The sequence below is a fragment of the Octodon degus genome, unplaced genomic scaffold, assembly GCF_000260255.1.
Source record: "Octodon degus isolate 3935 unplaced genomic scaffold, OctDeg1.0 scaffold00008, whole genome shotgun sequence".
NCBI lineage: Eukaryota > Metazoa > Chordata > Mammalia > Rodentia > Octodontidae > Octodon > Octodon degus.
The window spans coordinates 28,800,366-28,825,584 of NW_004524584.1; the positions used below are offsets into that span (position 1 = coordinate 28,800,366).

General features: G+C 42.9%; 1 protein-coding gene across 1 annotated transcript in view; it reads right to left on the bottom strand.

The window, feature by feature from the left end:
* Ctnnd2 (catenin delta 2) overlaps nt 1–25,219 on the bottom strand; it is a 927,345-nt gene that overhangs the window by 337,132 nt on the left and 564,994 nt on the right. The window contains exon 11 of the mRNA XM_004625202.3: nt 22,192–22,447. Within this exon, the coding sequence (XP_004625259.2) occupies nt 22,192–22,447 (256 nt within the window). The remainder of the gene's footprint in view (nt 1–22,191; nt 22,448–25,219) is intronic.

Consider the following 25,219-nt stretch of genomic DNA (forward strand, 5'->3'; position numbering starts at 1 on the left):
AAAAAAAAAAAAAAAGACTCTGCAGCTCCCGGGTGCAAGAAGGCCTGGAAGGACGGACCGACCATGCGCGGTGGTGGTAGCGCGCTCCGCACGGCGCCCTCTGCTGGTGCCCTGCTGTCTCGACACCCCCCCACACCTGCGCCTTCTGGGGTGGGTACCAGCACCCTACTTCCTCTTCTGTGTGAGACTCGTCGTGAACCTCACTGAGGAGCCGGCTTTTCTCCAACCAGCTCATGCAGTTTTCTCCAGAAAATCTCTCTATTTCCTACTCAGATAGTTGCTCCCCTACCATCAGAGCCTCACGTTTTCACATGATGCGCGAAACCGGACGAACACAGTTGACCTTCATTGTCCCACAGGGACCCCAAAGGTCCTTGCAGACATGGGCTTAGCTTCCTCATCTCGGCAGTGTTTATGTTGTCCTTATAATTTTAATGCTACCCCACAGAATCTCCGTTGACACAATGAAGACACTGTTACATAACATTGCATAATAAGCATTTACGAACAGCCCCCCAAAAGATTAGTGACAGGAACACACTGTCTTATACAAGCATTTCATCCAAGTGTCACTTCTGCATATATGAAAGCAGCAAGATGACACTGGAAAGATTCAGGCTTTCGATGCTTTACAGAACTGTTGTGTGCTCTACATTTTGGGTGGCCTCTTGATGCATTTGCTATGCAGACTTTTTCATTTTGACAGCTATTGGAGAAAAAGTGCTTCATTCCAAGAGAGAGACATGTGTTACTGAGCAAAATCTACATTCTAAGTCAAAATACATTCCTGCACAAGTGAGTGTTCTCCACGGCAGGCGATTTGGACAGAGAAGTCGGAAGGACTCAGCCAAGAACAGAACTCCAGTCCCAGGAAGCAGTGGGGATCCCTGCGGAACAGGAGCCGGCCTTGAGGGTGTGGGCTGCTGAGGATTCGGGATGACACTCAGGCCTGACTAACATGCCACTGCTTGGCCACCAGAGGAGGAGGCCACATGGGCAATGGCTGTCCAGGAGGCAGCTGCCTACTGATGGGTGACGGGGGGCTGTTTCAGGGGCTTGCTGACCGCTGTCTGATTTGTTGCCAAGACCTAGCAGGGTAGAACCCACTTCTGGGTGAAGAAAGGATTGAAGACAGGACTTGGTAACTACTCTGGCAACCTTCCTCATCCAGTTAAAATCCTGCTGCCTAATACCAGTCCACAAGGGTTACTGTCAAATGTTTTGCATGTCCCAGCCCTGCATATTATGTGCTAAGTGTAATCATTTGAAACAGAATATGGGGAAACCTCAAAGTACAAATTTATGATAAGCAATCATAAGGACTCATTTTTTATGTGTCTGTTGAAAATTACCAAAGAAATCTTCCCACTCCATGGTGGTGGCCATCAAAAGAATGCATGACCTGACCTCTATGAAGAATCTGGGCAGTCTTTGGAAACATGTGTCTGACTTTGCTTTTGCAAATAATAATGAAGAAATAAATGGTGTCTATCCTCACAAGGTCGGGGGCATCTCAGGTTACTGGCAGGGGAGAATTCCAGCTCTCTTGAAAAGATGAAACGCACCAGTCTTGCCAGTGTGAAGGCAGCCTGCCACGGCCTTCACAGTGCACCATTGAGTGCGAGGGGAGAGATCGTGGGGAAGGGGATGGTCGGCTGTTGTTTGAAAGGACTCCAGACATTCTTCTTTGCTGTGTATTAATTGAAAGAAATCAATTGTTGTGCAGCTAACACAGTTCGCTTCTGAAATTTGCTAAGGAATGGGTGCTGACTTTTCAGAAAACTCAAGGCCAAGTTTAATTTTTCCAGCTTTCAACCTAACGCATTATCCTTTGCTTTTAAAGAGTGAAAGCCTTCAATGGAAATCAAAGTCTGCAGCCGAAGGACTGACCCTTTCTGCCTGAACCAGGGTTTGAGCACAGCGGAGGCTCTGCTGTTTGCTTTCTGATTCCTGAGAAACCGGTTCAAAGATCAAGCCTAATGGATGGACTCACAAGTTTTCCTTTTCCTTTGTAGGCTTAATGAAAGGCTCAGAGCTTAACACAATAAAAGGTAGATTATGGAGCAATTTCATCTGCTAAAGAATGTTTATGATTTTTTCCCTTAAAATAATCTATATTCTCTCTCTCTCTCCATTCCTCTCTCTTATAATATATATATATATATCTATATATATAGATATATATATGAAATATTTTATTATGTTATTAAAATACTCATATGCTCCCATAAATACATGTAGTTTTCATTCTGTAGGACAGTAAAGCATTGCTTCCTTTTTTCTTTTGCACTGAATGACCATCAGGGCTATCATGAGCCTATAAAAGATTAAAACATGTACCACTAGAGCACAGAATGTTGGGGGCCAATGAGATAGCTCAGTGGACTAAAGTGCCTGCTTAGGCAAGATTAGGCAAGCTCAGGGACCGCAGTTCAATCCCGGGCGCCACATGTAGCATCAGCCCCACCCCAGTCCAGGAGTGGTGGTGCACACTGCCTATAATCCCAGTGCTGGGGAGGCTGAAAGCAGGAGGATCACCACAAGTCCAAGCCGCATAGTGAGACCCTGTAACAACCATATACATAAAAAAACACCCAACAAGAACGAAACCTAACTTAAAGTACAGAATGTTGACATATAATTATGAAATACAAAGTATAATTTTCTTAAAAATACATCTTTTAATGAGATGGATGTGGTGTTTAAAGGATCTGTTTATGTTCATGAATGAATGCCATTTATTGCTAGGGTAAGACACACTTACATCAGTCCACTCCTAGTTTGGATTTCCACACATGCAAATGTTGCAAAGCTTCCTTCATGTTAATAAGCAACGAGGGTATGTAGGAGTGAGAGATGCTCTCTGTTCTTTGTGAAGAAAGTGCAGAGAAACTACCGGTTGGTGGAAAAGACATCTGGGAAGGGCACACTGTGAGATCAAACACTGGTGAAATGCATCCAGGACGCGGCCACATGGCAAAGACCCCTGAGCTTAAGGACTGTAATTCCTAATATTTCTCCCCTCTGGATGTGTCTGGATTTCTCCTTCCTCCCTCCGTGGGTTTCTGAGAGCAGCTGTAAAGTCCTTAAGGGGCACTCTGCTCGGTGCTGCGGTCACAACTGGAGGGCCTTTTACTGGTGTGGGAAAGGGAGAAAAGTTGGGCCACACTGACTTCAGATCGAAACTGCTCGAATGCTCAAATGAAGCCAGTCTCTACTACAGGTTCTTGTTAAAATGCAGGTTTTGATCTCAGGGTTGTCTGGGGTCTGCGATTTTGTATTTCTGGCAAGAACTTCCAAGCCACTGTGGGCCGGAGGGGACAGTCTTGAGATGGTCCCCATGCTGGGGAGGTATGCTTGGCTGAGTGTCTTGAGGGGCACGCAGCTGAACTGCAAAAAGCACACACAAGGTGCCACCTGAGTCGCAAAGAACAGAGCCCCCCAGGAAGTGGCTGCCCCTGTGACAAGGATCTTGGCTGGAGAAGGGCGGTTGGCTGAATTAACCAGAGAAGACCGGATGTGGCCATTACGCTGGGTCTCACAGAGGCCAGGAGCAGACAGGAGGGACAGAGAGCGGAAAGGTATTACAGTAAAAGATCAAGCGTGCTAGCAGGGGTCAGCAGCTCTGATGTGAACAGCACAGATCCCTCAGCAAGCCAAGGAACGTTCCCTGTGGACTAGAGAGCTGTTGGGGGGTTGGTCTGGGGACAAGGAAAGGGAAGAAATCATTCAAACCCTTGCAAAGGCATGTTCACATTTCTGACTTAAAATGAAACAGAAACTGAAATTTCAACAAGGTAACATGTTATTCTGGAATGTTCTAGAAAAAAAGTTTACATTTTGTTACTCTTTTTTATCAATTATAACGAACACCTGGATCCTCAAATTCAGATGGTTGATCAGATAACATCAAACTCTAAGATCGCCAAAGTCAAACCATCTGGTGCCTCAGAGTGCACTCACGGAGCAACATAATTCAAAGCACATTTACAGGGGACAATAGTGTCGTTGCTTGATTTCTAAGTTCTTCAGTGTAAGAGTAAGAGATTTTGGTGATGATGATGATGATGATGATGATGATGATGATGATGATGATGATGATTTTTGTATTTAGTACATAAAGGGTCTACAGGATCTCACTGCACATGTCGGACTCATACTGATCCTTTTGCTTTCAGTCTCCCAAGCGCTGGGATTACAGGCGTGCCACCAGGCCCAGTCTCAGTCACTGTCGCAGCACCCCGGGGGCGGGACCAACACAGCAAGCCAGGCACTGAATCCTTGAGTCTGCCTAAGTAGGCACTTTAGTCCGATGAGCTATCGTGCCACACCGAATCTGGTGAATATTGAACAAGGGACTCTGACTTCCACGTGTATAGAGATCGTCTTGAGTTTTGGAAGAACACAGCTCTGGCACGGTGCACGGGAGGTGCGGCTAGGATTCTGCACTTCTAACCGATGTCCAGGTCTCAGCACCATACTTGGAAAGTGAGGCTCAGAGAAGGTGCTAGATAGTTTACGTTTTGTTCACTCCAGGGTTTAATTTTTGAGTATCATGATACAATGCGTTTTAATGCAAAATTCAGGATGTGGTAGAGTGAATACTTTGAGTGATTTTAAAACTGAAGCAATGAAATTGAAAGAGATAGTCCTTATTTTAGGGAAATCATTTTATTCCCATAAATAGGCATGTCCAACCTAGCAAAATACTAGTGACTTCTCCCGTTAGACTCCTTTGCTTAGATTTATAATGAAGTATACAGAAAGTTGCAATAGTACTCCTTTCCAAATCTTACTTTCTATAGCCTACAAATCTTCCCAAATATAGAACGGATAAAGGATCTATGTTAACTTTCACACTGTATTTCATTTTTAGTAAACTTAAAGCTATACTAACATTCAGAGTGAATAAGAATTCACATTTTGCATAATCTTGACCATTGAGAACGTGCTTCCGCCAGCTCCTGAGCAGAGCAGAGCAGCTCAGCCCCACTTCCCCAGAGCGGGGGCTCAGACGAGCTCTGCCCCTGGCAGGTGCAGCGTGAGGCCCGCGTTCGCCATTTCCCCCATAGTCGTTCCACCTCGCACGGCAAGTATGAGCTTATGTCCAATGTTTCTTTGTGCACTGTATTTTAAACACTATGCAAAATTTACCTTCTGTCTTAGTTACTCTTCTCTCATTGCTGGGACAAATACCCGACAACCAAATTGAAGGAAGGAAAGGTTTATTTACCTCACACTTACTGGAGGTTTCAGTCCATATTCAGCTGGGTCCAGGCAGAGCAGCACATGGCAGAGGGCAACTTTGCATGGCAGTGGCAGCGAAGAGCAAGAGCGCAAGGGAGGGCTAGCAGCAGCTCAAGCAGCTAACTTCTCTTCCCTCCTTACACTGAAATGCAAATTGCCTGCCCCAGGGCAGGTCCAGCATCCACACCCACAGTAATCAGTCACAAACTCCAGAAGCTGTCCTGAGACTGCATGTGGCTTTGGGGGGACAACTATACACAAACCATAACACCTTCAGAAAGGGCTGACCAGATAGCTCAGCAGACTAAAGTGCCTGCTTAGGCAGATGCAGGGGCTGGTGGTGACCCCCTGCATGCTGTGCTGGCCCTGCCCCAGAAGTGCACTGAGATGGTGACTGAGACTGGGTGTGGTGGCGCACACCTGTAATCCCAGTGTCGGGAGGCTGAAAATAGGAGGATCGCTATGAGTCTGATCTGTGTAGTGAGGCCCTGGAGACCCTATACTAAATACATTAAAAAAAATCTATAAAGTGAAATCCTTAGTAACATTAAAAAATTATGCTTTCAAAATTTACCTTCAGAAAAGGCGTACCTACTCATGTCAAGTATCCAGCCAGTCAGACTGGCCGCCCTCTGGGTTTCTCGGCCAGCTGGCGCACCCCAAGAGGCTCCCCTCTGAGGACCCACGGGCATGGACTTGTGCAGAATTCCATCTAAGCAGTGCATCACTGGTCCTCAGCGGGCCTCAAGCTAGCTCTGGCAGGGGGCTGGCACAGGGTGGGTTTGTGAGAAAGCTCGGTCCAGCATCATCCTGGACACCCACTCATGCTGCCAGCCTCTTGGGTTAGTCTGCTAGGCCTGCTGTAACAGCATTCACGCCTTGGGTGAATACATCCCCAGCCTCATGGATTTACTTCCCCACAGTTCTGCAGACCAGAAGTCCAATGTCAAGGTGGCCTCAAGTTTTTCCTCTGGCTCACAGGTGACCAAATTCTCACTGTCCTTGGCTGGCCTCACCCCTGTGTCTCTTCCTGTTCTTATGAGGATCCTAGTGCCACTGTGTTAGGGTCTCACTCTAATGGTCTGCTTTTAATATATCACCATTGAAAAGACCTTATTGCTAGATATGGTCAAATCCTGCATACTGGGAGCTGGGACTTTAACAAGGGAACTTGAGGGACAGACTCAGCCCCTAAGACGTCTCCATCAAGCTGGAATTCATGGCGCTAGAAAGTGACACGAACAGGAGGGAAATGCAGGACCGGTGCAGAGGAAGAGCCAAGGCGAAAGGAGGTCAGAGGCGCAGCAGTGCGCAGCGGGGCCGGGCCAGGCCGCACCAGAGGCTCTGCAAGGGGTCCCAGGACTCGCCGGCCTCTCTGCGCACTGCTCGCTGCTCCCGCCCAGCCCCAAAGCTCCTTCTGTGTGCAGGCCCGTGAGCCGGTTCTCAATGAGGCCTGCCTGGCCACGGCCGCTGAAACCTTTTCCTGTCTCTTTCATAACCATCTGGAAACCCCCAACAAGCTCCCATTGACAGATCAGCGGACTGCATTCTCCTCCCGCGCAACTCATAAGCGCTGCTCACTGCCGTGAATGAGCCGATGCAGCGCGGTACACACGGAGCTTCGGCGCGGAGCAGCAGCCAGAACGGCAGACACACAGACGCATGGCACCGCAGATGGGTGCCCCCACCCCGCCCCGTATGCTGTCCTTTCTATCAAAGCAACAGTGTAATCAGAAACTCCTTTCCTTTTGAAAACTGAAAAGTCACAGTAATGAAGTTACTTGGAGCAGGTCCCGTCTGTGCATCTGCGTGTGTGTGTGTGTGTGTGTGTGTGTGTGTGTGTTTATGCATGTATCTGTATGTTTATAGCATCTGTGTGAATGTACACACACACACACACACACACACACAGTGCTTGTGTTGCCATAGGCCACATTTACAATGTGACCAATATTGCCTGTTACTTTCAATCTGAATTATGTTGAATCTAAGTCTGTTAATGTCTCCGTCATCCTGAAAACAAAGGACACCAAGCACGCTAGGAAGCCCCCTGCAGAAACACGTCGGCTTATCTAGAAAGGCTTAGGCTGTATGTTCTCCTCGTTAATGTCCGAGGCACTTTACTGCAGTTATAGATGTTAACTACCATTGACCTTAACGAATTCTTTTCTAATATAACTGAGCCTGGCTTGAAACTCTGCAGACATCGGGAGGTAGGCAGAGGAGCCCTGTGGGTACTGGGAGAAACGCGAGGCACTTTCCGTGTGCTTTCTCAATATTGGTTGCAAGCCTTCTGATTTAGGGCCTTTGTGGTGGGTAACTGCTTTTCCTCCTCAGTGCAGGCAGAGATTAAGCCTGGTAGAAGTCGTGAAATGTAACTTTGGCTCAGAAAGCAATAAGCAAGGTGGGAGCAACTCAGGTTATTAAATAGAATTATGTGGTGGCTGGTATATGCAGTTACTAAGGGCAATTTGAAATAAAAACAGAGCAGATAGTTTTCACTTAAATTCAATTTATTTTTAAGTTTATATGATTTCAAATATGATTATTGCTTCCTATTTATTGCCTCCTTAATATTCTTACCTCACTTCCCACGTATAAGTTTTCAGTATCTAAAATAGTCCTTGGTAATTTGTGTTCAATAAACATTTCTTGAAAAAATGGATGAATGCATAAAAATATCTAACACTGATCACCTTTATAAGGTACTATTTCTTGAATAATGTGAATAAATATATGTATTCTTTAGAATGATTTTAGCCACATAATTTTAAAAGCTATTTTATACTTATGTCTTTAACTGAATCTTATGGCTATTATAATTAAGTAATATATTATTGTAACATTATTGATACTTTTGCTGGAGAAAACCTGGACACAAGATTAAAGCACTTGGGTACTATGTTTGGTACCAATAAATGGAGAAACAGAGTTCAATGTTCTCCTTTGCAGTGAGCTTTGGAGCTTTCTGTGACGCAGTGGAAGGCTCTGCTTTACAAATCACTGCACTCAAGGTCCACAGGACTCCTGCATCCCTTCTGCTCCGTGCTTCCTCTTCCTGTCCTCCGGGGAGCTTTGGTCTCCGTCTACTGGACCTCTCACCTGGCTAGTGTTTAGGTGAGGCTTTCTCTCTGATGGTGGCAAAGCATATACTACATCCCATTTATCACATGAACTATTTCTAAATGTGCATTCAGTGGCATTCACAATGCTGTGTAGTAATCATGGTTCTCCACCTCCAGAATATCTGTATCATTCCAAACAGAAAGTCTGTGTTCATTAAACACTAGCTCTTCATTGTGCCCTCCGTAAAACCATTGGTAAACACTTTCCTATGTTCTGTCTTGCAAATTTGACATTGTAGATACCTCATGCAGTTGGAATCCAACAATATTTGCCTTTCCAGGTTCAGCTTATCTGACTCAGCATAAATGTCTCAGATTTATCTTCATTGTGATATGTGTTAGTACTCTATTGCTTATTAAGGCTGAGTAATGTTTCATTATATTATATAAGGTATATATAATTTTATTATATACATATATGTTATGGTTTATGTCTACTTGTCCCCCCAAAGCCTCATGCAGTCATGGGGCAGACTTCTGGATTTTGTGATTAAGTCATGACCCATTGGGATTAGGGATGTGAGTGCTGCTGGAATTATGTGGATTACTCCCAGTCCATACTTAGCGGGCTCCAAGGCAGAGTGGCACTTGGCAGAGAGCAACCATTCACAGAGGCAGCAAAGAGCAAAGAGCAAAAGGGAGGAGTAGCCTGGGGCGGGCAGCCTGAATGCGACTTAAGGGAGACAGACTCACTGTCTGCAGTCACTGGTGCTGCTGCCCCTCCCTTTTGCTCTCTGCTCTTTGCCTCCACCATGAACAGCTGCCCTCTGCCATGTGCCACTCTGCCTTGGAGCCAACCAAGTATGGACTGAAGCCTCCAGTAACTGTGAGCTAAATAAACCTTTCCTTCCTTCAATTTGGGCATAAAATATTTGTCCCAGAAATGAGAGAATAACTGAATATATATATATATATATATATATATATATATATAATTTTGTTCATTCATAAACTCATAAATATGTGGATGATTTTAACCTTTTGCCTTTGTTGTTGTCAAAAATAAGAGAATTCTACAGCAGATATTGGAAGTTAATAGTTTTGCTAAGATGTTAACTCAGCTAAGCTACAACAAAAAGATTCCACAACTCAATGGCTGAAAACATAATAATAATTTCATGCATCCTGGTTTCTTTAAGCACAAATCTAGGGCAAAGAAGAGTGTGAATGACCATTTCTGCTGCATGACGTCCAGGAGATGACCTGGAAGAACGAAAGTCTCCATGGCACTGGGGGCTTTGCCTCCAAATGGTGATGCAACATGGTGGGTAAGTCCGTTCCTCACCTGGTCCTGCCTGAATGTCCTCAGAATAGTGACCTGAGTTTTCTACCTCTGACACCATACAAAGTACTCTACTGGGTGCACAGGGCAGCTCTAATTCATCATGGGAGAGAATGACACAGGGTGAGATTTCCAGGAGGGAAGGTCTCTGGGGGATCATCCTGAAGATTTGTGACCTCAAATTTTATTCCTATTAATTTTACATAGTATGCTATGTATTGGGAGATTTTCCCAAAATGATTAACACTTAGAACTGTATCGTTTCTGTGAAAAAATGATGATATTCAGAAAGCTATAATTCTAGTGATTCACTAGTTATCAATGTATTGAACAGTATATATAGGGAAAGTAAACACAAAGCCAAACTTTCATTTTCCCATTCGGTGGGACCTATGTGAATAATCCAAGCTCACTTCACACTATGCCCTTGATCAGAGAAGCAACTGCTCCCTCACTGGGGCTTTTGAGTCAGTGGTTTCCAAACATTGGTCTTCAAACCAACTTTGACATTTTTCATAACATCTCTTTTATTGCACTGCAAAGGCTGCCCTACATTCTGAGGTCATTTCGTGTCTGCCTTTCTTGTGAATTAATGGTTGGAGGTGATCCTCTGCAAAATAAGAGACTGGCTACCCTGTGCTAGTGCCCACCTATCTTTTGAAGCACAACTGGTGTTAGAATTCCAGAAATGTTGGGGAGCACTGGACTGGTTTCAAAGGCTGGGAAACCATCCCAGAGTCTTACTGTAACAGCCTTTGGAACACCACAGCTCCTGAGGTACACTGAGGCCTCCCCTCAGGGGTTCATCGCAAGTGACCTGGCTATGAAGCACAGCCGAAGTTTCATCAGCACGGTGTTTCAGCTCCAAAGAGGCCCCCAAGCTGCGGGCCCACGGACTGTGCACCACATGACATTTTAAACAATAGAAACAAGGACAGAACAAAGCAGTCATTGCAAGATCTTCAGAAAACTGAGAAATAATCCAATGAAAAGGTGAAGATGTTTCCCTCACCTCAACCTTCGATGTACTTAAGGATGTAACACATTCTGGGCATGGAAAGGCCTCGCCCAGTGGATTTCCCATGGAGTGCACTCTCCTCCTCCTCTTCTCCTTACTCTCTTTCTCATTTTCTTACTAGAATTGAGTGGCTGCTAGAGCACATTTGACTCAGCAGCTCAGAGCAGCTGAAAATGATGTTCAGTAGATGAAAAAATTAAGTCACTGGACTTGTCAAACTGTAACATATCATGAGCAAAGGAACTTCAGTTTAAAACATACTTTTTCTTAGTATAAAATGCTAATTTTCTTTCTGTTGATGTCAGTGCCTTCAAATTAATGAGCACTATTAACTGAAAAACATCTCAAGAAGAGATGGGAATTAATTTCCATTAGTTAACAACTGACAGTCAACTACAACTTGCATTGCAAGACAATAAATGTTTTGAGCGCTCCATTTTTGTCTTCAATTAAATGTTCACAGTCAGATGGTGATGACAGGTGACTGGTGACATCAAGCCATATCTGTATGGTTTGTGCACGACACGGGCAGAGGGGATCTTCATTCTGATGGAATAAACAGTGATGGCTTAGAGGATGGATTCACTGAGATATACTACACATCCAGTAGGTTTTCCATAGTAGGATGAGTGAAAGAGAGCAGGAGGCATTCTTTTAAGTAGGAAGTGGCCAAGCTATCTGGAAAACACAGAGTAATCTGAACAGCACGTGACTGTGCAAAGTTCAACTCAATGATACTGAAGCCTACTAAATGCACACGGCGACAGCCAGAAGCTTCCCCATTAAGAATCAAAGAGCTATTGTGACTCATCTGGTTTCTACATAGGAAAGAACTCTGTGTTTTCGTAGCTTCACTGATTTATTATTTCAACTTTCTACACGCTATCAACACTGACAAATAGAAAAGACAGAAAATTAATACCTTGTTATTATGTGTCCTCCGTAACACTAACAATCATGTGATTATGCAAATTTGATAGATCTTAGTTCTGGTTAAATGTGCACAGAACATATACATACATATATACTATACTATTTTAGATATAAATTATGATATGTCAATATAAATATCTGTATATATGCACTCACATATGCAAGCGTACACACAGATACTACACACACAAACTTTTGTTACCTCTAAGTCACAGTGACTGATTTTGTATATACACACGTATACGTACATATGCATCTATACACATAGTATTGTGTGTACATTTATTTATCCATATTATACACACATTCACATATAATCTACCAATTTATATAAAGTTAAGCCTAGGACTACAAGAATTATGTCCAGAAGGCAACACTGAAAAATGCCTGGCTACAGGGGGAACTGTCCCAGCTTTGGGGGACCCCACGCACGGGAAGCAACCTCAGGCAGGAGGGGGGCTGACCCCAATGTTTATAATCTCACCCAAGACAAGACTCACAGGACCTTCCTTTGATAAACCTCCTTTTGATTCCTTCAAAACCACTTCCCAGAACTCTGAAAAGGTGACAAGCGGGAAGCGCATGGGAGCATATAGATTTTTGAATAAAATCTGCACATCAAATCAGAGCATTTAGATTCCAGGGCTGTCTTTCCATTTGCAAGCAGACCTGTTTCTCCAGGGCACCCCAGGGAGAGAAGCTCCCTTGGTTTGGTTTTCAGCTTGTTTTGCGGGCACCCTGCTATTCAGGTTCATCCTTTTGAATCTAAAACATTCTGATCATTTCTTCCAAATGGGGAAGTAGACTCTCTTCCCTCACCTTCGGTAGATATACCTTCTCCTTTGTAGATTTACACAACAGGACTATTACAGAGTGGTGCGAAGACCCCAACTCTCTTCCTGCACAACAGTACCCAGTCCCACAACACGCACACACATACCACACGCTTGTCGTGCACAGGGTCACCACAAGATGCTGAACTGACACAAAGCAGGACAAGTTAAGAATTGCTAGCTACAGTTTCACATAGACTGGTAATGTTATTGCAAAATACTTACTGTGCTTGAGACTCTGACACACTATTTCATCAAACTACGAGCCATTTTTAATTTTATGTGTCATCCTTGTACTTAGGAGTTATAGGGAACATAAAATTAAGGCTAAAGTTCCCGGAGTTCTGACTTCTACTCATGCAAGATAGCTCTGATACTGGGTTGTATCTTCAGATCCTGCCTTACCTATCTGCCTACTTGAAAAAAAAAAAAAGCTTTCATGATAATTTATCATAAGAATATTCTCAGTTTTCTTGAGTCTGGAGAAAGATAATATCTCCATTCCTGGAAGTGTGAGTACAGTTGCCTTTAGATAGGAAAGCTCAAGGAAAGTTCTGGAAAGATAGCTTTAGCATACATAAAAGACTCACATGCATGTCATTAGAGACAGAAGTTAATTGACCAAAGATAGCTTAGTTCCCAGTTTCAAAATGGAGACCAAACACAAGGCTGATGTCGCCACTCCAGCAAGTAGCCCAGTATACAGGACATTTTCTGTGCTTAGGAACTCAGTGAGGAAGACCTATCTGAGAAGATGTACATTTAGCTAACCTGGAGTTGGCTTTTGCCCCTAAATGCTGTGGGAAAGTCCCGATGTATCAGATATGCTTTAGCGACCTGGGGACTTGGTTGCACAGATGTACCCACCTATCTGGAGCCCAGTGGTAGGAGGGCCCCCATGGGTGACCCCTGTGGATAGCTAGGTCTTTGCAGGCCTGAGCCTCTGAATGTGGAGTAGAGCTGGTGGTGCTAACAGTACATAAACAATGAAGAGACTTCTCCTAGAGGAAAGCCCGTGTACTGGGTACACAAAACAGAGTTAGACTATCACAATAGTTGGAGTGCCTATTAATGAGTCATAGATTAACTCACTAATTATACCTGGTGTATAGATATTTTTTCTTCACTACTGTCTAATTCTTTTGACCCACATTGTGTTCTGGAAACCCGTATGCTGGACCTGCCTGTGGGTAAATAAATTGAGGATACCGTGTTAGACATGAATTGATAGTTTATCAATACAGCTAATTCTTCCTCCAAGTGGTTCTAAAGACATGAAGCAGAATATTACTCTAGGTATGGGAAGAAAATCAGTATTACAAATATTACTTCCTTTTACATTGATAAAAGGAATTTTTGCAAAGAAAAGCTTTGTGAAACAAAGAGTCACTCTGCAGTGAAGTCCTCTCTTCTATCTTCCAGTTCCTCTCTCAGCGTTGAGGACTGAGTGCTCAGTGACACCGCCTCCCAGTTTCCTGTGGGCCCGAGAGCTGCCTTCACTCATAGCTCCCACTGCCTCCTGCTGCAGGAGGGGCTCCAGGCTTGTGCCCTTAGTCCTCCTTGCTGTCCCCAGTGCTGGAAGCTCTGGGCTTGTGTATCTCTCCCCACTTCCTCATGGGTCTGACACCCAAGCACCATTCTCAGCCACTGCTACGGTCTTTCTGTGCACAGGAATGAGGGGCAGGCGACAACACAGGACTGGCACTAGCAGCCAAGTCTAACAGTGCTGCTCCATACCAGGAAGTATTCCACAAACCGTAAGGCCTTAATATACTGCGTCATCACAATAATCTCCCAAAGGCGTGGCTATCAAGTTTCCTACTTCACTTCGCAGACAGTGAGGGCAGAGTGGACAGGACCGCAGCCCGATCGCCACTGGGTGGGAAGCCCCTCACCTTGCGCATGACTGTCTTCACAGGCCGTATCTGCTGCTCCTCGGGCTGAGGAGCAGCGTGGATCCCACGGGTGAACAAAGTTGCTCCCTTGATGACATATAGAATCTTTGATGAGAAAGAGAACATTTGGAGCTTTACTCACATATTTTACTACATAAAGGAGAAAGATGACATATTGGCTCCTCTTGGTGCTGAACCTGGGCCTGCTGCTGGCCCATACCTCAGCCAATGGCGCGTCTGAGTAGAAGCCATAACGAGCAGGTGTTGCTGTAGCCGCACTTACTAGCTCCTTCTCTTTGCAAAGCAATCACTGTTGCTGCTGATGCATGTTTATCCAACTAGAGCTTCAATTACGTCATCTACTTTATTCCTCCAAAAATGAGCAAGACAGAACTAACAATGAAAACATTTTCAAGAGCCAAAAGACGGCCAAGCCGGCTCATCTCCCCAGGAGTTACCAACACCAGCTACATTAATCAGGAAAAATGCAATGTTAGATTTGCTTCTAAACTATTTAGCTACATTGCTAAATAATTATAAAGAAAGTCATGATGAGAAAGGTAAGACGAAATGAAAAGAATTGAAATATTTATCTCTGAAACACCCTGATATAAGTCCCATGTACAACACTTTTAGAGTATTCACAATATACTAGCGTGCCAAGGCAAGTGTATTTAATTGAGTAGTAACTCCTTAAATTAGTGTCTACCCAGAACCTTATGAGGTGGCTTTACTTGGAATAGGGTCTTTGCAGATGTTAAGGTAAGATGAGGCCATAGTGAATAGCATGGGCCCTAAATCCAATGAACCACGTCCTTAGACGTAAGCAGAAGCAGATGGAGGAAGAGTTGAGGATCCCATGAGGAGAGAGCAAGGACTAAAGTGGTACAACCACGAACAAAAGAAACGCCTGGAGCCACCAGGAGCTGGAATAGGCCAAAAGAAGGCTTCTCCATCAGATATCTGGAGTGAAAAATCGCACTGCAGACCTTTTGATTTAAGACTTCTGGCTTCAGGAGCCGGGGAGATGGCTTAGTAGGAAAAGAGCTTGTCTGGCAAGCGCAAGGGCCTGAGTTCAATCCCCGGTTCTGCCAAGAAGAAAAAAAGACTTCTGGCCTTGAGAACTGTAGAAGATTACGTTTCCATCAGTTTAGATTTACCTAGTTTGTGGGCCTTTGTTACAGCAGCTGCTATGTTCTGGAATATCTGTGGCATCTTCAAATTCATATGTTGAATACTAACCACCAGAATGTTGGTGTTAGAAGGGAGAGACTTTTGAGGAATCCTGGGAATGCAGTCTCTACAAGTAGTGTTAATATTCTTATAAAAGAGGTCCCTACAAGCTGCTTTAGCCCCTACTGAGGAAGAAAGGGCTTTCACTAATGACACAATCTGCTCTCCTTGATGGGACACTCCTAGATCTCAGACCCTGAACAAGTCAGTTTCTTTTGTATGGAAGTCACCCAGCCTGTAGTACTTTTGTCATGATGGTGCAAACCGACCAAGAGAGGAGCCCTAAGCAATTCGCGCATAGGGAGGTGAAAGTTGGCATTTACCCTGATCAAAGGACACATAGCGACATTCAGAGATGCTGCTGTGTGACCACCAAGCCCTTCTGCACCAGGCCTCAGTGTTTCAAATGGGCCCTCCCCTCTGTGCTTGAAGCCTCTTTTCTAAGTGCTCTCTTTTCTCGGATAGCTTCATTTTTTCCTATATAAATAACATCTATCTGTGAAGCCTGACAGACCCCTTAGCCTGTCCTTCTGTGCTTCTTTGCTTGCACCTGTCCTACTAAGTCAGTGCATCATGGCTATTTGTGCAGCCATCTTTCTCTCACACACAACTTGTAAAGCTCCTGAAAGAACAAAGATAGGTTCATGTTGTCATTAAATCTGGAGAAGCCATCCTAGAATCCTTCAGAACAAAGTCACCTGGAGCACATCCAGTGCCTTGGGATAGATCTGGAAGAAGAGCTCAGAGGGCAGAGGGCTTCAGTGCTCTGCCACTGGGCCAGCTTTGGCCAGCCACTGGTAAAACCCACAGGAGATAAGCAAGGTATGTCTGAAGTTGCCAAGGAACCCGCAGCAGGAATTACAGTAATTATCCTGGATCATAAAACTGGGACCTAGAAAAGGGGCCTGTGATGGACCCATACCATAAAAACCTTACGAAAAGTGAACATTAAGCTCCTCATTTAATTTGAAAAGAAAATTAAAAATCTGAAGTAAGTATACTTAATTCATAGCTTTGCAGAAATCATGTTGGAAAAGGCATGGCATTTTGCTTAATTTCGCAGTTAATACTGGTATCAGTCCTTGTGATTCTAGCTAGAAACACAGGATTAGAAATTAGTCAGATTTGGATTCATTATCTATTTCTCTGAGTCTCCATATGTGAATCTGACATTGTAGAATGTTATGTCATAGGGATTTGGAAAGAATCAAGTTAAATAAAAATATAAAAGTTTAACAATGAGCTCAGGCCATAATTTCAAATTACAGTGCTACCTTGGTTCACAAAGTTCATTGGTTCCACAATTCTGGGGAGGACGGCTCGAGTTTGGCTTGGCAGTTTGTGAACAGCAGTAAAATTTTGCTAAATGCTTCTGTTCCGGAACTGAATTATTAGTGAACAGAGGTATTCATGAGCCAAGGTACTACTGTAAGCTTAACTGTCATTGTTAATATTGTCACTGTTATAAACATTGCCATCCCAATATCAAAAATCCCCACAAGGAGCCCAGGTTAGTACCAGGTAACACATAATTTCTATGCTTGCTAGTGGGGTGAGAGGCAGGGTCTGAAGGAGACTGATCACCCAGGCAGGGGCAGCAACGGCAGCTCATGGAAAACAGCAGTCAGGGCAGGGACAGGAGCCAGGGCTTTTCGTGGGAGCTGTGGTACCTGACCTCAGAACAGTGCATACTTTGGAGAAGGAATGTGGGGAATTCCTGTAATTTCCAAGCTTAGACACAAGAGGCAGGGGTGAATTCAGATGCATATGCTGTATAATATAAATGAGTTGCAAAGATGTGAGTTATTCAAAAAAGAAAAAAAATAAGATGGTTCTAGAAGCCACAGGTGGCCAGCTGCTGGAGGTGGTCAGGCAGCTGTGCGGAGGCTTTGCACCGACTTGGGTGAACGGTGCCTTCCAGGAGCTCTTCAGACTCTGAGGGTCTGTACACTTCAGGCTCCGCGGACCCTGCAGTTACCTGCGTGTTTACCGAGTATCTAAGTTGAAACACTCTCCAGGGATTCTCCAGCCAGGAGAACGAGGCTTCGGGGACATTTCAAACGCTTTATTGCAAACACTTTAGCATGTTACTTAAGTTACCTAATAAATTCTATAATGATGTGGCTTCGACTTTAAGATCTCAAAGCCCTTCTTCAAACTTTTCACCATTTTCAAAGCATTTTGCACTATGTTTTGCTTGTTGAACATTCAATTTGCTATCAATTATGCATGCATATCAAAAATTAGTAAGAGATAGCATTTGAAATACATTACTGAGGTTTGCTTAATGATAAAATATTTATAGGCAATACTTTTTAATGAGATCTAGCAATATGATGCTCAAAATAAAATAACTTCTAGTAAAATCTCAAAATGGCAAATAAAATATAGTTGAAATGTACATACAATTTTTAAAGTATCTAATTTTACATTCTTAATAAATTTTGGTGACTTGAAATAAAACAGCTCCATGGAAGATACATTTAATGGAGACAAATAAAAACATAGGTGATAATTTGGACCTAAAGTCTGCGTTGAAATGTGCTGTCACATGCATTTGTCGAGTATGAAGCACAAAAACAAGAGGTTCACTGTAAATCACATTTGCCACAAATGAGATTTCTTTGAGCACATTTGAAAACTCGCTTTTGGGATCATGAACAGGAAGCATAACCGCATCCCAGAGAGGGCTTTGTCAATCATAATTCCAACGTGCTGTGCCCATTAAAACACATGGAGCCACTACAATGTTTTCGGCCTCTTTTTTCTTCTTTAAGAGATGATAACATTTATAGTATATTTAGTATACCCTGGTGTCTTAGCTTTACTTTGCACACTTTTATAGTTCATTAATCAAATTTTCAAAATAAGAACGCTATTATGACCTCACTTCCAACATCACTGACATCTCTTGCATGCAATTTAAGACTTATTTTTGACTTATATGCTTAGAGACAACTGGATGTAGAACTCAGTATTTGATGTAGGACCCAAAAATGTATGAGCTGTGTCAGCCAGGTGCTTCTGCCACTGAGCCATATCCCCAGCAGCCTAGCTGTGTCACACACCCTGAAGAGATTTGCATTTCATGGAAGACAACATCTAATAACAAAATAAATATGTTCTAGGAGACGTGGCTGTAAAGAGAATGTTAGATGTATAAAAATCATTCTCCTAGTGATTGTTGACTTTAAAAAGAAAATTGGATTTTACCATCTCTATTCATAAAAGATTCTGTGCATTCTTTGTTGGAGTGGGCAGCTGATATTTGAGAGCATTTTAAAAGACCCAAGTTTTGCCCCAATCCATAGACCTGAGCCAGACAGGTGTAAAAAAGCCAACCCTTCAGAACCAGTCCTTTCATTGTTCCCGTCACCTGGACTAACTCTAAGCTTATAGGCTCTCGAGTTGGATGACCTCAAATTCTTATATTTAAATTCCGTATTTGCTTGAAAAGTTTTCATTGAGTAGCACTCAGACTTTTAATAGAGATAAGAAACTGGCCTGTAGTAAGGTGAACAAGACTGTTAATTGGAAAAAGAAAGAAGACAAAACAACAAAGATCAAAAACTAAGCAGTTACCAGGGTGCGGGAGTTAGACGTTGTTCTCCTCACTCTTCCCAGACCCTCCACATAAATACCTGCTGCAGACCCTCCGTGGTTCCAAATCCTGTCAGACTTAAATGCAGTATTTCCCTTTCTTATTTTTTTTTAACGAACAGTCAAATGTACCCATGCCAACACACATCAGCATGGACTCTGCTGCGCCAGACATGTGGGTGCTCACTGGGGTACGAACCAGGCAGCACAGGGTGATCTTTGGGAATTCATTTCATGCCCCTGATCTTCACTTAAGGCAATAATATGGGACATCAGTCTCCCCCGAAGGAGGCTTCGGTCAAAGATGGAAGCAAAGAAAGTCTGAAGGCTGTGACCTGCGGTGACCATTTGCTCGCAGTGGTAAAGAGGCTTACACGGCCTGGTGTTTGATGACAAATGAAACGTCAACATATTCTCTAGGTATACGCATATATGAAAGTGGAAAAGTAAAAAGACAAAGTTTCAATCATAATTCATAATGTCAAAGTAAGTATGTATGAACCCTGCAAGCTAGGTTCAGCAAAACTTAGCAATATTTGCTTAGGAAGAGTCACAATCCATTATTCAAAAGAAAATGCAAAAAAGAGGTTGTCTAAAAAAAGTATTATATTTTACAATTTCACTTTTTAGATTTAGCACTTTTCCCACTAAATAATAATATTTTAACATATGAATATTATTATTAATAATATTTTCATCAGGTGAAAGCTCTACGAGGGGGGCATTGCTGTCCTTAGTACTCTTCGTGAATGCAAGGTTTATTGATCTCAGTTGTACGAAGGCACACTAACCTAGTGCTGGTTCTCCAAATGGTTCTCCTTGCTTTGTCTACACGTGTGAGCTAAAGTTAGCAGTATGTGATGTTTAGAACTGGCACATAATTAATGCAAATACCAGGCATTCTTAAAAATAATAAACTTGTAATTCACATAGCATTAATAAGTCATTTGCATATCCACTTAACACATACAAAGGATTAGTGGCTAAAATTCTCTTACCTGCTCCACCTTCTCTATTGGTGTTTCTCCCTTTTTTGGTTCATCACAAGCACTCAGTAAATATGAGTAACATCTAGAACTCAAAAATCTGTGATAATATATTGAAAGAATGCCTAGAAGAATGACAGCAATACAAAATGGAAAGAACATCCCATTTATTAAAATAACTTTTCTTTTTAAATTTAGAGCAGGGTCTACAGGGTGTGCAGGGTCTCATTATGTAGATGCGACTTGTAGTGATTCTCCTGTTTTCAGTCTACCAAGTGCTGGGATTACAGGCACGCGCCACCACGCCCAGTCTCAGTCACTGTCTCAGCACGACCCAGGGTCAGGGCTGGCACGGCCCAGTGGGGATTGAGCCCTGGCAGCTGCCCTCTGTTGAAGCAAGCACTTTAGTCCACTGAGCTACCTGACCGGCCCCATAAATAAACTATATTTAACACAATAAAAATTACAGAAACTAGACCGTAGTTAGAGAAATACAAAGGTGGTTTCTTATGAAGCTTATTTCTTCTAATATGAAAATATAATGTCTTTCTTTTGGAGAGAAAATGCTTATTCTCGATTTAAATATATAATGATAAATATAAATAATACCAATTCAATAATATATACATATTTTTTTCTTTTAGCACTGCTTAATGCTGTACTTCTGTCCTATTTTCAGTGGTGTGTCAGAGACTGGTGAAGTATTTTCTGAAGAATATTCTAGAAAACGGCACCTTGGCTCAAGAGCTCAATTCTCTTCGTGAGTCTGCTTGCAGACCAAGAACCAGATCAAACTCCCCCTGAAGGTCAACACTGAGCCTAACCACTGACTTGATCTGGTTCTTGCCCAATTCAGCTTGCTACCAGAATCAGGGGAAAAAATTAAGTTCATGAGCTGAGATACCACTGTGGCTGTGTCAAGAAAATCTCAGAATCACAAATATAGGTTGCTGTTAAGGTTGAAAATCTAGAAAACGAGTACACTGAGTTCTGCAGATCCAGGCTATCCTCTGGTTTCTCACAGCGAACCATGAGCATTTACTGTAATTCGATTTACAGTGGAGGTTACTCCAAATACCATATTTAGCAAGGAGTTCCCAAGTGGGTTGGGTGTGTATTGAAGACCATCTCAAAGAACACTATAGAACCATCCTGTCCTGTCTTTTGTATTTGTAGAAGTAACTTCTTTTTGCAAAAGGCTGTATGTAGACTTTTCAGTACATTTCACAGGATCTGAGTATTGTGTGTGAAATTTCCTTGGGATGAACTTTGCATTTACCACTGGAATTAAGGCAGCTGCCGTTCTACAGACTTAGACCAGAACTGTGACCGATTGGTAGTGCTCACAGATGCTGATATATGTGTTCACGGGACTCTGTCTGCTTAGACACAATAACTATGAATAAAACATCATTTAACCCTAAAGAGAGCCAATCCCAACTTCAGAATTGAACATCCTAAATCCCCTACCACTGCTGGAAGAAAAGTGAAAAATAAACCACACGGTAACTATTTCTTTAGTATACTATGTCTGAGTGTTTATCAAGCCCAAACAACTTAATCCTAATGTTTATTTTGAAACACGGAAAAATGATAATAGGGAATTTTAAATTTTCAATTTCTAATATAACTTGGGAGGTTTGTCCTTTACACTGATAAGCAGAAAGACACATGGTGCCCACACAGGCTTCCACTGAGTCAGTAACACACTTGATGTCAAAGGACAGGATCATCTGTCTTTTGTTTTTGGCTTTTGCTGCATTAAAGAAGGCTTCTCTAGATCTTATCCAACGCCTGAGACCCCCAGCACCTCTTGCTGTTCCCATCAAAAGATCTTTACGCTTTGGTACTGAGCCACAGAAGACACTAGGCATCCGGCCTGAGAACTCAGATCAATCAATGAGCACTGGAGCAAGTCGTTCTTTTCACACTTAGCCACTGCCCTCAATGCAGCGATGCCAGGCAAAGGATGAAAGCAAAGTGCAAGGCTGCAAACTCTGTTCAGACATCTCAAGGAAAAGAAAAAGGGATCTACCCACCTGGGGTCTTTCTGAATGCTGTCAATGGACGGGGACCTGGCCAAGGTGCCTTCAGGCGGGAGAGCGGGGCCGGATTTGCTGTAGGGCGACTCCACGGAGGGACAATACTGGAGCTGTCGGTAGGGGTCCGCGTAGTTGGAGGCCGGGCCCGCGGCATAGCTGGCCCTCTGGAAGGTGGCTGCGGCTGCGCTCTGAGGCCCGTGCTGGCTGCCTGTGCGCTGCAAGGGGACGGAGTCGACACCGGGGGAAGATGGGGCTAGGACAGGAAAGTAGGGACAAAGTAAAAAATTGAGGACCTGCTCACAGAAACAGTTAACTGGGTCTAGGCAAGGGGGGGAATTACACACATAAAACAATAGGGGTTTGAAAGAATAAAAAGAATTAATCTGTCATAGCTACACCAATGTATTCAGTGTTATCCAGTTCAATGATAATCAGCACACTATTACGGAAACAAACCTTACAGGTACGGAAGCCCTGTGAGGGTTGTGTGTATGTTGCTAAGAACCAACAGTGGAAGACTCATTCCTCTGGAGTGCAAACCTGAGACCAGGCCAGGGTGTGTGTGGCTCCATGGTACAGCACTTGGCCAACACACACAAGACCTTGAGTTCCATTCTAGAATAATTCAGAAGTAAAAACCCAGAAGAACTATAGGGAATATCTTATAAGCAACCACGGCCAGTTAGGTCTTTATTTTTTGAATTGATAATGTTCATGTGCATTCAGTAACTATAACTTTAAGGGTGTAAAACAAATTTAGTATCCGAGAGGATTTCCTGGATAGAACAGGAAAGTAGGAGGGAGTGTGTGCGTGAGTACAGGAATAAAGAGGTGGGCTTGGCTTTCTATAAATAGTATCAGTGCACACCATGTAAGGCTGTTCCAGTTTCTGTCCAGTAACTCCCAAAAGAATTCTAGATGTCTCTTTTTCAAGTAAAGATGTCACGGGACCAAAGGCACTGGGCTACAGGTGGGCACGTGGGCGCAGGAGGAACGAACGAACCCATCTGCAGAGCAGACCAAATAACAAGATGAAGGGTCTCTCCCACAAATATCTGCATCTTTTCAGAATGTCTACATTGTTCTGAGAATTTATCCCAGTTACAAAACCTCAGTGTGGGTATTTCTACACTCGGTTGTATGTTTTGTTCCCTTTCTAGAGTCTTTTTGGATTATTCCATGTCATTATTGTTATCCAACCCTCAAAAATATTTAATGCTTACATTTTAGTTGACACAAACAATGAGAATTCTCTTTCCTATAGGTAGAATGTGACCAATAATTTACTGCACCAGCAATCATTGGCCAACCTCACTATATTAGATGGCACATGCATTTTCTGACATAGTAGATCAGCATATATCGAAAATATAGGCAGTGTCTAAAATCCACTTGTATAATGGGTGTTCTATATAGAATTAAATTCCAATTGTAGATCTTCCCCCACAACTTTGATTTCTGCACATTCTAGTGCTTGTTTTATCTTATCTTGAGTGGAAGCCACTTCCCAAATCAGACACTTAAAATCACATCCCTTTGAGAAAATAAAGGTTAGAAGCTGTTAAGGAAATCAGGCTGCTATGGGAAAATGTGGCTAAGTGAACCAGAGGAACATATTAGAATGTGGAGACTGATTTTTAAGCAGGAATTAGGACTTCAGGACTATCTTTGCCAATGAACATTCAATACTCCATTTTATAAGAAACAAAATTGAGCTTACACAATACATTCAAAAGTACAAAAAAAAAAAATTCAAAGTAAAACTTTCCAAACAAAAAGACCAGTGTGTCTCTGGATAATCAGTACTGTGAAGTGATGAGGGGATTCCTGACGCATGCATGTGGGGATCGGAGACCATTTGGGCTGAAACCGCCATGAACTGTGAGCTCAGTAAACCACTCCTTCCTTAATTCTGGGCATCAGGTATTTTGTCTCAGCCTGAGAAAAAGTAATGGAGACAATGTGCTTTATGCCTTTTTCAGCTGAAATATTTTCTCCTCAATATTTCTAAGATTCATAGTAAAAATTTACATTTTAAAATTTATATCCATGTGCTTTATATTATGATTAAGGTAGCTTAAAATCTAGGCAAGAGCACAAAAATAAAGTTTCATTGTCTACAGGAGTCCTGATGAGCTACCCAGAAAATCAAAGGCAAAAGGAGGGAAACAAGTATGCACGTCATTCTTCACAGAAGTGCATTTTTAAAGACCTTTAGGAAGCCAAATATTAATGCTTAATCTTGCTTCAAACCTTTTTCCCCCAAATCGCTTATCTGTAAAAAGTATCCATTATTAATATATCAAATACAATGAATTAACACGAGACCCTTCCTTCTTGTCTGTCTGTCTGTCTGCCCACATACCTATCCATCTATTTATCTACCTATCTGTATAAGTAGAACAACAATCTGACTACCCACACAGAAAACCTCTCCAAGGACTATAAACTAAAGAGACTACAATAAGATGGGAGCTTAGAGAGACACTGATAGGGCTAGAGAGATAGCTCAGCGGCATAAGTGCCTGCCTAGTAACACAAAGTCCTGCGTTCAGTCCCTGGAACCACACGCCCTGCTAGCAATGGAACACTGGGTGCCCTGTGCCAGCCCCAAAACTGGGTGTGGAGGCACATGGCTATAATTCCAGTATTCAGGAGGCTGAGACAGGAGGAGCACTATGAGTCTGAACTGCATAGCGAGACCCAGAATCTAAATTTAAAAAAATAAGAAAAAAACACTAATAAATAGCAGATCAAAATTGTTAAGTGTATAACATGGATTAGTTTAAAATATAAAAATAGGGCATGAAATTCAATTAAGCAGTAACAGGAAGGTAACATCTCAGTTTGTAAAGGAAAAGAAAAAAAAAAATAGAGAAGCTGAAGAACATCCTCAGCTTTCTGTTTCGCTTTTCCTTCGGTCTTTTTCAGGGAAACTCATGGGGCTTATACAGAGTCAGTTTCTAAGGTTAGAGATCTAGGTCCCCTGGTGGGGCTCTCCAGAGTCAGTTTCTAAGGTTAGAGA